Source organism: Sapajus apella, unplaced genomic scaffold (assembly GCF_009761245.1).
Source record: "Sapajus apella isolate SASKATOON/1434 unplaced genomic scaffold, GSC_monkey_1.0 scaffold20, whole genome shotgun sequence".
Taxonomy (NCBI): Eukaryota; Metazoa; Chordata; class Mammalia; order Primates; family Cebidae; genus Sapajus; species Sapajus apella.
The window spans coordinates 29,541,009-29,554,678 of NW_022436960.1; the positions used below are offsets into that span (position 1 = coordinate 29,541,009).

At 41.7% G+C, this 13,670-nt stretch overlaps 1 protein-coding gene and 1 long non-coding RNA gene across 10 annotated transcripts in view; one reads left to right on the top strand and one right to left on the bottom strand.

The window, feature by feature from the left end:
- Positions 1 to 1,902, bottom strand: part of LOC116558048 — a 27,038-nt gene extending 25,136 nt beyond the window's left edge. The window contains exon 1 of the long non-coding RNA XR_004271800.1: positions 1,892 to 1,902. This is a non-coding gene — a long non-coding RNA (uncharacterized LOC116558048). The remainder of the gene's footprint in view (positions 1 to 1,891) is intronic.
- NUMB (NUMB endocytic adaptor protein) overlaps positions 1 to 13,670 on the top strand; it is a 108,029-nt gene that overhangs the window by 86,606 nt on the left and 7,753 nt on the right. For 6 of the 9 annotated variants that reach the window (XM_032287932.1, XM_032287933.1, XM_032287935.1 and 3 more), the window contains 3 exons: positions 3,208 to 3,348; positions 8,939 to 9,143; positions 12,635 to 12,928. In XM_032287932.1, coding sequence (XP_032143823.1) covers positions 3,208 to 3,348; positions 8,939 to 9,143; positions 12,635 to 12,928 — 640 coding nt within the window. The remainder of the gene's footprint in view (positions 1 to 3,207; positions 3,349 to 8,938; positions 9,144 to 12,634; positions 12,929 to 13,670) is intronic. The other 3 variants (XM_032287934.1, XM_032287936.1, XM_032287938.1) reach the window with 1 other exon arrangement.

Genomic DNA, 13,670 nt, shown 5'->3' on the forward strand with positions numbered 1-13,670 from the left:
TTTGCTCTTGTTACCCAGGCTGGAGTGCAATGGCACGATCTCGGCTCACCGCAACCTCCGCCTCCTGGGTTCAGGCAATTCTCCTGCCTCAGCCTCCTGAGTAGCTGGGATTACAGGCACACGCCACCATGCCCAGCTAATTTTTTGTAGTTTTAGTAGAGACGGGGTTTCACCATGTTGACCAAGATGGTCTCGATCTCTTGACCTCGTGATCCACCTGCCTCGGCCTCCCACAGTGCTGGGATTACAGGCTTGAGCCACCGCGCCCGGCCTCTTTTTTTTTTTTTTTTTTAAGACAGTGTCATGTCTTACACTGTCACCTAGGCTGGAGTACAGTGGCACAATCATAGATCACCGCAGCCTCAGTCTCCTAGGGTTAAGGGATCCTGAGACTCAGCCTCCCAAGTAGGTGGGACTGCAGGTACATACCACCACGGCCCAGCTAATTTTTTTTTTTTAGAGATAGGGTCTCACTATGTTGCCCAGGCTGGTCTCAAACCCCTGGGCTCAAGCACTCCTCCCACCTCAACCTCCCAAAGTGCCGGGATTACAGGTGTGAGCCACTGCACTCGGCCTAGTGTTCCTAATTGAGTATAGTAACGCTTAGATAGTTCCGTAGAAAAAGGGATAAATGAATTGCAATGGACATGTAATTGAATTGGTAGATGGAAATATGAATGGAAATGAAATTTATGTTACAAAGAAAAAAATTAATAACAAGTTTCAAAATGAATCTTCAGTGTGTTTCACTTACAGCAATAACTACATAGAGCTTCTGTTGGACCGACCCTCTAGCAAACAACTAGAGAGAAGCTGACACTTAGAAGAAGGAAATTGTATTGATTGATTTCCCATTTCACAACTTCTAGACTAGGAAAGGCCCTAGTCTGTACCATATAGGGTAGCTCAAACTTCAGTGGGAAACATTTAGTCTTTCTGGTCTTAAAAACCAGAAGACAGAGGTGTTTTTTTTGTTTGTTTTTTTTTAATAGACAGAGTCTGGCTCTGTCACCCAGGCTAGAGTACAATGGTGTGATCTCAGTTCACTGCAACCTCTGCCTCCCAGGTTCAAGTGATTCTTCTGTCTCAGCCTCCCAAGTAGCTGGGATTACAGGTACCCGCCACCACACATGGTGAATTTTTGTATTATTAGTAGAGAGAGAGTTTTACCATGTTGGCCAGGCTGGTCTCGAACTCGTGACCTCAAGTGATTCACCTGCCTCGTCCTCCCAAAGTGCAAAAGAATTTGAGGCAACAATAGCTACTAGAAAGTAAAAAGAAAGGCCGGGCTTGGTGGCTCATGCTTGTAATCCCAGCACTTTGGGAAGCTGAGGTGGGTGGATCACTTGAGGCCAAGAGTTCAAGACCAGCCTGGCCAACATGGTGAAACCCCATCTCTACTAAAAATACAAAAAATTAGCTGGGCGTGGTAGTGCGTGACTGTGGTCCCAGCTACTCTGGAGGCCAAGGCACGAGAAATGCTTAAATCTTGAGAGGCAGAGGTTGCAGTAAGCTGAGATTGAGCCATTGCACTCCAGCAGTCTGGGTGACAGAGCAAGACTCTGTCTCAAAAAAAGAAAGTAAAAAGAGAATCCCGGAAATAAGTGAGCCACAAAGGAGTAGTTCCAAATTCTGTTCATAAATTCTGTCCAAATCTCTGACACTTTAGCCATGCAGATGCAAGGCAGACTCCAAATAGCCCAGGTAAGGATATAAAAACTGATATTTGATTAGGTATGGTGACATGCACCTATAGTCCTAGCTACTTGGGAGGCTGAGGTGGGAGGATCGCTTGAGCCCAGGAGGTAAGGTTACAGTGAATACCGATAGCACCACTGCACTCCAGCCTGGATGACAGAGCAAGAAATTCTCAAAAAAAGAACAAAAACACCCTGATGTTTGAGAGGCTGTCCAAAAGATAGAGTTTTCTATTAGAGTATAATCAAATTAGGTACCTGATAAAACGAAAAAGATAACACTTCCGAGGAATGTAATGGGATCCAGACTCTCCACATACAACATTCACAATGTCTATAATGCAAACTACTCAGCATACAACAAAACAGACCAGTCTGACTTACTCTCAACAAAATAACAATCAATCAAGACCCAACTTCAGCATGACTTAGATGTTGGAATTAGCAGACAAGGATTTTAAATACCCACCTTCATTATTTGACCAAGAAATAAACATCTCTTGTATTTGAGTTATTATATTGTTTTGTGTTTATAGCATCACCACAACTAGTACAGAAAATGATACATTGAAGTAGGGTGCTACCTTAACAGAAATGAAAATAGTGTATAGCAGCCATTATAACCATACTCAGTGACAAAAAGGAAATATGTTCATATTGAATGAAGAGATAGAAATCTTGGCAGAGAATAGAAACTATGAAAAAGAAACAAATGGGCAGGCGTGGTGGCTCATAGCTGTAATCCCAGCACTTTGGAAGGCTGAGGCGGGCAGATCACGAGGTCAGGAGATTGAGACCATCCTGGCTAACACAGTGAAACCCCATCTCTACTAAAAAAACAAAAATTAGCCAGGTATGGTGGCCCACATCTGTAGTTCCAGCTACTCATGAGGCTGAGGCAGGAGAATTGCTTGAACCCAGGGGCGGAGGTTGCAGTGAGCCAAGATCATGCCACTGCTCTCCAGCCTGGGTGATAGATAAAGACTCTATCTCAAAAAAAAAAAAAAAAAAAGGGATAGAAAAGGAAAAGAAACAAATGGAAATTCCACATCTCAAAAATATAGTAATTCACTGGATGGGGTATATATAATGAAAAAAAGCAAGGCGCAGAACTGTGTGTATATGTGTGTATAATGTTAATTGTGAAACGAAGGTAGCATAAATGTGACTATTATATGTATTTGCTTATATTTGGAAATAAACCAAAAGGATTAAAGATACTGATTTATATATATTGTCAAACGTGGAATCTACCATGAAAGAGATGTAAAACTAGAATCAACAAGCATATGCTTTAGAACATGTAGATGAGGGAGATATCTGGGCAAAGTGCCTCTTAGGATGTCTACTAAGTCCAATTCTTAGTATTTAAACCGCTGGACACAGATCTAGCTATTCTGTAGCCTAGTTGTATCAGATGTATGGATTCTGCATCATGAAATGAACATCCTGTGTTCTGAGAAGCTTGAATAACCTTTTAAGTCTTCTCTTTGTGTGTTCTATTTTCTAGGACCTCATAGTTGACCAGACGATAGAGAAAGTTTCTTTCTGTGCCCCAGATAGGAACTTTGATAGAGCCTTTTCTTACATATGTCGTGATGGCACCACTCGTCGCTGGATCTGTCACTGCTTCATGGCTGTCAAGGACACAGTGAGTCCAACAAATACTTATTTCATCATGAGTATTCTCAGTTAGCTGGGCTCTTTCTGGGTTTGCTCATCCAGGAGGTTTCCACTACATTTTTAACAAGTACATGCTGCTACAGCTGTTCTTGGAAGTACCTAAACTAGCCTACATTTGGCTCCTCTTATTCAAATAGTTCACACTCGTGGTGTAACCCTGTGAATTGCAACTCACAGAACAAAATGATCCAAGATCATTAAAAGAAGGTAAAAATGGTCTGGTGATAGTGGTTGCTAAACTTTATTTGAAACTTTTAATTATTGGAAGTATTTTCAGGGCTCTTAAATGTATTTGTTTGCTGACACATATGGATATGGTATTAAAAATGTATTTGTGGGCCGGGCACACTGGCTCAAGCCTGTAAGCCAAGCACTTTGGGAAGCCCAGGCGAGTGGATCATGAAGTCAGGAGTTTGAGGCCAACCAGCCTGGCCAATATGGTGAAACCCTGTCTCTACTAAAAATACAAACAATGATCTGCGCCTATAGTTCCAGCTACTCGGGAGGCTGAGGCAGAAGAATTGCTTGAACACGGGAGGTGGAGGTTGCAGTTAGCCAAGATTGCACTGCACTCCAGCCTGGGTGACAGAGTAAGACTCTGTCTAAAAATAAAAAAATGTATTTGCAAAGAGACTACTACAAATGAAGAAACTTAGCTGGGCCTGATGGATCACTCCAATAATCACAGCACTTTGGCCAAGGTGGGAGGATCACTTAAGACCATGAGTTGGAAACCAACCTGGGTTACATGGAAAAACCTCATCTTTACAAAGTTAAAGAAAAAAGTTAGCTAGACGTGGCGGCGCATGCATGTAGTCCTAGCTACTTGCGAGGCTGAAGCGAGTGGATCACTTGAGTCTAGGTGTTGGAGGCTACATCGGGTTATTGTGCCGTTAGACTCTGGCCTGGGTGACAGAGTAAGACCCTGTCTGCAAAAAAAAAGAAAAAAGAAAAAAAAACAACCGAGTTGGAGTATACTTTCAACTATTATAAAAACAGAAATACTAGCCAGGCACCGTGGCTCAAGACCAGCCTAGCCAATGTGTTAAAATCTCATCTCTACTAAAATACAAAAAAATTAGCTGGTGTAGTGGCATGTGCCTGTATTCCCAGCTACTCAGGAAGGCTGAGGCAGGAGAATCGTTTGAGCCTGGGAGGCGGAGGTTGCAGTGAGCTGAGATCGCACCACTGACTCCAGCCTGGGCAACAGAGCAAGACTCTATCTCAAAAAAAAAAAAAAAAGAAAAAAAAAAAACAGAAATACTGGCCAGGCATGGTGGCTCACACCTGTAATCCCAGCACTTTGGGAGGCCAAGGTGGGTGGATCACCTGAGGTCAAGAGTTCAAGACCAGTCTGCCAACATGGTGAAACCCTGTCTCTACTAAAAATGGAAAAATTAGCCAGGTGTGGTGGCACATGCCTATAATCCTAGCTACTTGGGAGATTGATGCAGGACAATCACTTGAACAGGGAGGCAGAGGTTGCAGTGAGCCAAGATTGAGCTATTGCACTCCAGCTTGGACGACAGAATAAGACTCCATCTCAAAAAAAAACGGAAAAAGAAATAGGCCAGGCACGGTGGCTCACGCCTGTAATCCCAGCACTTTAGGAGGCCAAGACGGGTAGATCACTTGAGGCTGGGAGTTCAAGATCAGCCTAACCAACATGGTAAAACCCTGTCTTTACTAAAAATACAAAAATTACCTGGGTGTGACGGCAGGCGCCTGTAATCCCAGCTACTCAGGAGGCTGAGGCATGAGAATTGCTTGAACCCAGGAGGCAGAGGTGACAGGGAGCCAAGATCACATCACTGCATAGCCTGGGTAATGAAGCAAGACTCCATCTCAAAAAATAATAATAATAACTAAACAGAAATAAGTTATGGTAGAATGAGCAATGCTAGAAATTGTTGTACGTTAAAAGTTTTGTTTTAAAATAGAGAATACTTTCATTCTTTATGTAAATTATCCCAAATTCTAATATGAAAGACAAATCTCTTTTATATGACAATGATTTTACTCTAAATTGAGCATTTCAAATCTGAAAATCTGAAATTGTCCAAAATTCTAAACTTTTTGAGCACCAACATGACACTCAGCAGAAATACTCATTGGAGCATTTTGGATTTTGGATTTTCGGATTTGGTTTGTCAACTTTATAATGCAAATATTCCCAAATCTGAAAAAATCTAAAATCAGAAACACTTCTGGTCCCAAGCATTTCAGAAAAAAGATACACAAACTGTATGTACAGCAAGGATTCAGACAGAATAGGCAATATAGCCATTTATGAAGGCTACAGGTCAATCTACAAGTTTAATCTGGAAGAAAAGTAGTGGCCATGCTCTAAAAATTGACCAAAATTGTTTAAAGCTGAAACATTGGTGTAAACAAATGCTAAGTAAGAGCTCAGGCTCTGAGTCAGATATGGGTTTTAGTCCTGATTCCAGTTCTTACTAGCTGTGGGATTTGGGGCAAGTTACTAAACATTCTCTGTCTTGGTATACGGTTCTATAAACTGAGAAAACTGTTGTGAATACTAAATTGGATAATGATTATAAGCACAGTTAACATAGGGTCTGGCCCACATTAACTGCTCCAAAAATTTTAGCTAATATTGCTTAAGCTGTTCTTCCTTGGTTTGACACAGGTGCTTTGAAAATCTGTTGAAGTAATTAAACTATGCTTTTTTCCTGTTTCTCAGACCCTAAGCAAACCCACAAATGATATATTTTGCTATCACTTTCCAGATACTAGTTTAAAAACCATTTTATTTTCAAATCATGGCCCAGCAGGCTATTTGAATCTCTTAGTTGTGTATCAAAATCACCTGGTAGATTTGTTTTAAAACATAGATTGCTGGGCCCTTCATCCAGCGTTTTTCATTCAGTGAATTTGGGGTTGGGGCTTAAGAATTTGCAGTTACAAGTTCCCAGATGACGCTGTTGGTTGGCGATGAGGTCAGTCTTCAACAACTTCTGCCCTAGGCCTAGGAGAAAGAATAATCTTCCTTGACCTGTAGCTCTGTCCTTATAGTAGAGCTGTGTTCAGATGCACACACATTCTAAGAATCTTTCAGTACTCCTGTTTCATGTTTAACATCTGGCCTAATATCATCCTACTAGGAAGTTAGATGGAAATTCATGTGGATTCATAGAGTAAATCTGTCAGTCTTTAAGTGGTCAAAAGTTTTTTAAAAAGTTTAAAAGTTTTAATAAAGTACTCAAACATAGTAAAATCTTAGGGATATAAGCATTTTAAATATTACTTGTCCTTATCACTAATACTGTCAGACAAAATCCAGTGAAACGACTTGTTCAGAACCATATGTAGAAGCAACTGCCTACGTGGTGTGATTTTGAGAACACCACAAAAGACTTCCTGTTCCCAAATATCTCTTTTCACTGTGAATAATGCCAGCAATTATTATACCATTTCTAGCTTTTTAATCCCACAATTAGCAGAATGGTTTAAAATACAGATAACCCTGCTAAAAATAATCCATTGAATTTGTTAAATTGACTCTGTAATCCATTGTATCTATAAAGCAGTGTTTTGTTTATATACATCCCCATTCCTCCCACACACAAATCAGTTTTATCCGCTTAATTCTTTTATAAGTAGAGAGTGTAGATGAAAACATGCTTTCACTTTTGCCTGTGTGTGGCTGGGAGGTAGAGTTGGGAATTAGAGAGAGAGCTAGAGAAAGATAGGAAGAGTATGGGGGAAAACCTAAAACCACTGAAGGCCATAAATGTGGAGGGTTGCTTAGAGGGGGGATTCAGAAAGGGGAGACAGAAAGCAAAGCTTTTGTCTCATTGTTAGTTGCGGTGTTTTGTTTTGTTTTGTTGTTGTTTTTTTGGATGGCACAATTACAACTCACTACAGCCTTGACTTCCCAGGCTTAAGCGATCCTCCCACCTCCCAAGTAGGACCACAGGCACACACCACCACCACACCCAACATATTTTATTTTATTTATTTTGTTTCATTTTACTTTTGAGACAGAGTTTTGCTCTTGTCGCCCAGGCTGGAGTACAATGGCCTAATCTCAGCTCACTGCAACCTCTACCTCCCGGGTTCAAGCGATTCTCCTGTCTCAGTCTCCCCGAGTAGCTGGGATTACAGGTGCCCGCCACCACACCCGGCTAATTTTTGTATTTTTAGTAGAGACAGAGTTTCACCCTGTTGGCCAGTCTGATCTCAAACTCCTGACCTCATGATCCACCCACCTTGGCCTCCCAAAGTGCTGGGATTACAGGAATGAGCCACCGTGCCTGGCCTAATTTTCTTCTATATTTTTGTAGAGGCAGGGTCTCACTGTGTTATCCAGGCTGGTCTCAAACTCCTAGGCTCAAGCGATCCTCCCACCTTGGCCTCCCAAAGTGCTGAGATTACAGGTGTGAGCCACCATGCCCTGCCTCATTCCTTTTTAATTACTGGAATTGTGTTTGTTTATGAGAAGTTTTAAGTTTGTACCTTTTTTCCCCTAGACATATTAACAGTGTATTTAAGCTCCTGAAATTTGCCTTGCCTTTCCAGTTGTTTCTTAGAAATGGCTGGTAAATATTCCCACTACTTCCCCAAAGGGCAACTAGAAGTTTGCATGTCTAGGCTTGAAACCTTGCATTGAGTCTTCTCAGCTGTTAGCCAGGGCTGACGTGGCAGAGCCAGAATAAGGAGTTTGGAGTTCTCCATGGCTGCTTGCAAAAGCACAGGTTGCTGGTTATCACTTTACCCAAGGCTTGAACAGTGAACTGAACTATCATAAGCACTACCTAAGAAAATGTATTCATTTAAATTAATTTGGCATACTAATATATTTTTTAAAATTTAAGCTGGAATTTGCAACATCTTGCCTTCATAACAGACTTATTTGGGCTGAGTGTGGTGGCTTATGCCTGTAATCCTAGCACTTTGGGAGGCTAAAACGGGCAGACCACTTGAGGCCAGGAGTTGGAGACCAGCCTGGCCAACATGGCAAAACCCCATGTCTACTAAGAATATAAAAATTAACCAGGTGTGGCAGTGCATGTCTGTAGTCCCAGCTACTCAGGATGCTGAGGCATGAGAATCATTTGAGCCCAGAGGTGGAGGTTGCAGTGAGCAGAGATAGTACCACTGCACTCCAGCCTAGGGAGCAGAACAAGACTCAGTTTCAAAAAAAAAAAAAAGGGAGCCGGGCACGGTGGCTCAAGCCTGTAATCCCAGCACTGTGGGAGGCCGAGGCGGGTGGATCACGAGGTCAAGAGATCAAGACCATCCTGGTCAACACGGTGAAACCCCGTCTCTACTAAAAATACAAAACATTAGCTGGGCATGGTGGCGCGTGCCTATAATCCCAGCTACTCAGGAGGTTGAGGCAGGAGAATTGCCTGAGCCCAGGAGGTGGAGGTTGCGGTGAGCCAAGATCGCGCCGTTGCACTCCAGCCTGGGTAACAAGAGTGAAACTCCGTCTTAAAAAAAAAAAAAAAAAAAAGGAAGGGGGGGACTTATTTGTATGTAATTGTTAGTACTGTAATTCTGAAAAAGCTTTTAAAACCTTCTGCTGTCTACAGGGTGAAAGGTTGAGCCATGCAGTAGGCTGCGCTTTTGCAGCCTGTTTAGAGCGCAAGCAGAAGCGGGAGAAGGAATGTGGAGTGACTGCTACTTTTGATGCTAGTCGGACCACTTTTACAAGAGAAGGATCGTTCCGTGTTACAACAGCCACTGAACAAGCAGAAAGAGAGGAGATCATGAAACAAATGCAAGATGCCAAGAAAGGTACAATCTGTTCTACAGTGTCTATTTATGGAATGCAGTTTTTCCCAACAAGGTATTATTTTGAAGCTATCAGGGATAACTTTTCTCATAATCAAAGAGAACCCTTAGCTATATAAGACCTTAATAACAAAGCTGAAAATCTTAAAAACTGCTTCCTTTAGAATGGCTGGTTTAAGGGCTTCAACAATGTTTAATTTACTCCATTATAGTAAGCTATCTGAGGAATCAGAATGCAGTTGAAGAAGTTGCAGAGACATCTCTTAGACCCTTCCTGCCATCCTGAAATACATTTTTAATTCTGATGCGTCTGATCTCTATGAGAAGCAAATGAATCAAGTACTTGCATCTTAGGAAGGAAAGCAGCACAGGTCCCAGGGCTTCAGGCTGCAAAGGATTCACAGACTATGATGCTAGCAGAACAATTTAACAGTAGTACTGTTTGTATTAGATTATTGCTGTTTTTTAGTGCTTTCTAGTCTCAAAAGTCTATAGATTTCGACAGATAAGCCTATAACTCTTTTTCCCATAGCCCTGTTAATTTAGTATGTGATTTTGTAGATTGTGAGTTTTATTTAGGTACACATGGCATCATAGCAGAAATGCTTGTGCAAACATTCAAGTTAGTCAGCAGTCTATAAATGTGGGTTGGGTATATTTTAGAACTAAATGATAGGGCTTGAAAATATTTTTGCATTCTTGTATACAACTGGGGTTAAAACCAACAAGAAAAGCACAAACAATTCAGGTTAACTAACAGACATTAATATAATTTTGAGGCCAGGGATCACACCTGTAATCCCAACACTTTAGAAGGCTTAGGGAGGATCACTTGAGGCCAGGAGTTTGTGAGACTGTTGAGACCAGCCTGGCCAATGTGGCAAAAGCCCGTCTCTACTAAAAATACAAACATTAGCCGGGTGTGGTGGCATGCACCTATAATCCCAGCTACTCAAGAGGTTGAGGCAGGAGAATCGCTTGAACCCGGGAAGTGGAGGGTGCAGTGAGCCAAGTTTGTGAGCCAAGATTGTGCCACTGCACTCCAGCTTGGCAACAGAACTAGAATCTGTCTCCAAAAAAATAAACCAAACCAAACCAAAATACCAAAGAAAATGGGTGGTATAGAACTAAAAGGATAGAGTAAAAGAATTAGTTTTTAGTCTAGTTTGCCAGACTAGGCAACATAGACCCTGTCCCTAAAAAAAAAAAAAAAAAAATTGCCTATAAGTAGAGGCTCTCAAAAAAATATATTTTTTAAAAAAAAAACTTTGTTTTAATTACCCACATTTGGTGGTTCACTCCTGTAATCCTAGCTGCTTGGGAAGCTGAGGCTAGCAGGTTGCTAGAGCCCAGGACTACAAGGTTACAGTGAGCTGTAATCATGCCACTGCACTCCTCCAGCCTGGGTAACAGCAAAACCGTGTCTCTTTGAAAAAAATTATATGTATATATTTAAATATTACAAATATATTAAATATCTATTTATTATATAATATGCTATATATATATATATATTTGATAATTTTTTTACTCTATCCTTTTAGTTCTGTACCACCCATTTTCTTTGGTATTTTGGTTTGGTTTGGTTTTTTTTTTTTTTGAGACAGATTCTAGTTCTGTTGCCAAGCTGGAGTGCAGTGGCATAATCTTGGCTCACAAACTTGGCTCACTGCACCCTCCACTTCCCAAGCTCAAGCGATTCTCCTGCCTCAACCTCTTGAGTAGCTGGGATTACAGGTGCATGCCACCACACCCGGCTAATGTTTGTATTTTTAGTAGAGATGGGCTTTTGCCACATTGGCCACGCTGGTCTCAAACTTCTGACCTCAGGTGATCCGCCTGCCTTGGCCTCCCAGAGTGCTGGGATTACAGGTGTGAGCCACTGTACCCGGCCTTAAACCAGCCCTTTTGGATAGCATAATTGATCTAATACTGACCCAAATAGCTCCAATTCTTAATGCCCCCCCAGTAAAAAAGCACACATATTTTTATTTGAAATGAAATTATTGATTATGATTTTTTTTCCATTTCTTGTAAATATTTGCACCAGGAAGCCAAAGGAGGGGAATCATGCTATCTGTACTAGAAAATTTAACCTATATAGCTGTTATTTAATATACTTTAGTGATCTTCAGAGTCTTCACTAATTAAGCATGTTCTTTAATACCACTAAGTAATATTCATTGTTATGCATAGCAACTGCAAAGAGATTGAGTCCCAAGATCTACAAAGGACTGTGACAGTGAGTCAGTGGTAGATATTTGTCACAATCAGAATGGGGCTCAAGTGGTACCTACAGTCTTATATTTAATCAAATTTAGTGGTACCTACAGTCTTATATTTAATCAAATTTAATCCAATTCAAAATTTTACTACTGCATACTTTTATTCAAGTGAACCACAAATGTTTGATTTAAAGACTGCTTTAAGCCAAGCATGGTTGCTTATGCCTGTAATCCCAGTACTTTGGGAGGCTGAGGCAGGCGGATCATCTGAGATCGGGATTTCATGACCAGCCTAGCCAACATGGTGAAACCTCGTGTCTGTTAAAAATACAAAATTAGCCAGGCGCGGTGGCTCACGCCTGTAATCCCAGCACTTTGGGAGGCCGAGGCAGGTGGGTCACGAGGTCAAGAGATCGAGACCATCCTGGTCAACATGGTGAAACCCCGTCTCTACTAAAAATACAAAAAATTAGCTGGGCATGGTGGTGCGTGCCTGTAATCCCAGCTACTCAGGAGGCTGAGGCAGGAGAATTGCCTGAACCCAGGAGGCAGAGGGTGCGGTGAGCCGAGATCGAGCCATTGCACTCCAGCCTGGGTAACAAGAGCGAAACTCCGTCTCAAAAAAAAAAAAAAAAATACAAAATTAGCTGGCCCTGGTGGCACATGCCTATAATCTCAGCTACTTGGGAGTCTGAGGCAGGAGAATCACTTGAACCTGGAAGGCAGAGATTGCAATGAGCCAAGATTGCGCCATTGCACTCCAGCCTGGGCAAAAAGAGTGAAACTCCATCTCAAAAAATAAATAAATAAGACTGCTTTCTATGACATTCTTTGACACCTAATCAAAGATATATGGTTAAACTTACACTTCTTTAGACCTTTCTTACGCTGCAGTTCCCAAAGTTCTCCTCCCCTAACAGATAAACATTGAAAATCATGAATCATCATTCTTTAAAAGACCACATATTAGGAATTCATAGGAACTGGGTTTTTAAGATCTTGTTCACAGTCTTACTTTATAAATCACTGAATGAGAATAAAAGATCTAACGTCTGTGTCTTAATAGATATGGTGTGTGACATGTAGTAGGTTACTAAGCCGTTTATCTGTCTGAAAAACAGATCTGAACCCTACTTCTAACTTATCTTTTAAGGGACATTGGGAAGAAAATGGGTAAAAGGACATAGAGGGCTTTCGAATTTGTCGGCTCTGTAAACTCAATTTATTTGAAAACATTGCTAAGGTCTTTGTTCTCTTTATTTTCTTGAGCTGAAACAGATAAGATAGTCGCTGGTTCATCAGTGGCCCCTGGCAACACTGCCCCATCCCCATCCTCTCCCACCTCTCCTACTTCGGATGCCACAGCCTCTCTGGAGATGAACAATCCTCATGCCATCCCACGCCGGCATGCTCCAATTGAACAGCTTGCTCGCCAAGGCTCTTTCCGAGGATTTCCTGCTCTTAGCCAGAAGATGTCACCCTTTAAACGCCAACTATCCCTACGCATCAATGAGTTGCCTTCCACTATGCAGAGGAAGACTGATTTCCCCATTAAAAACGCAGGTAATGTAGCATCTGCCTGACTCAGTGCTCAGGGTACTGTAGCACTGAAGCATTATCATCACTTCCCATGGAGACACTAATCCCATTAAACTAGCCATTCCGCTTTCCCTGAGGTTGGTTGATGGTTGTATCTTTTGTCATTTCCCATTGCGGGAAAACTAAGGTCCATGGAGGAGGATGTGAAATAGTAATTTCTCTTCAGCAAACAGGCAGCAGAACCATGTGGAATTCCTAGCCTAAGCTGCAAGATTTGTGGTTTGTCCCAATGTAAGTCACTACCTCTCAGCCAACCTGCTTCCAAACATCAAGGATCTCAAGTTTCCGTTCTTATTCTGCCATTTGGGACCCAGCAGGGAATTAATTAAAGAGGCCTTAGATACACACAGCATTATCAGCAGAAGAAATGGATATGTGCTCATTGTCCTTCTGGCTGGTTGGCTCCATAGGGAGGAAACTCTAGACAGGTCTCTCGTGTACATGTAAGATCTGTTGTTCATCACAGACAGTGGACTTGTTCACAAATATTCATTACCTTTCAGAACCATCCCACAGGCCTTTGTGTGGCCTCTGTATAGCTATGCCAGCCCCTATAGGTCTATCCTCATAAAATCTGTAGCTAAAGTATTAGATCTGGTCAGTGCTTTTGTTGGGCTCTATTTTACCTCCCTCTGAGACATGTCAAGTCATTGCTATAATAGAATATGAGGAAACTCTGTCTCAATAGGCCGTTCCTGCTGATGGT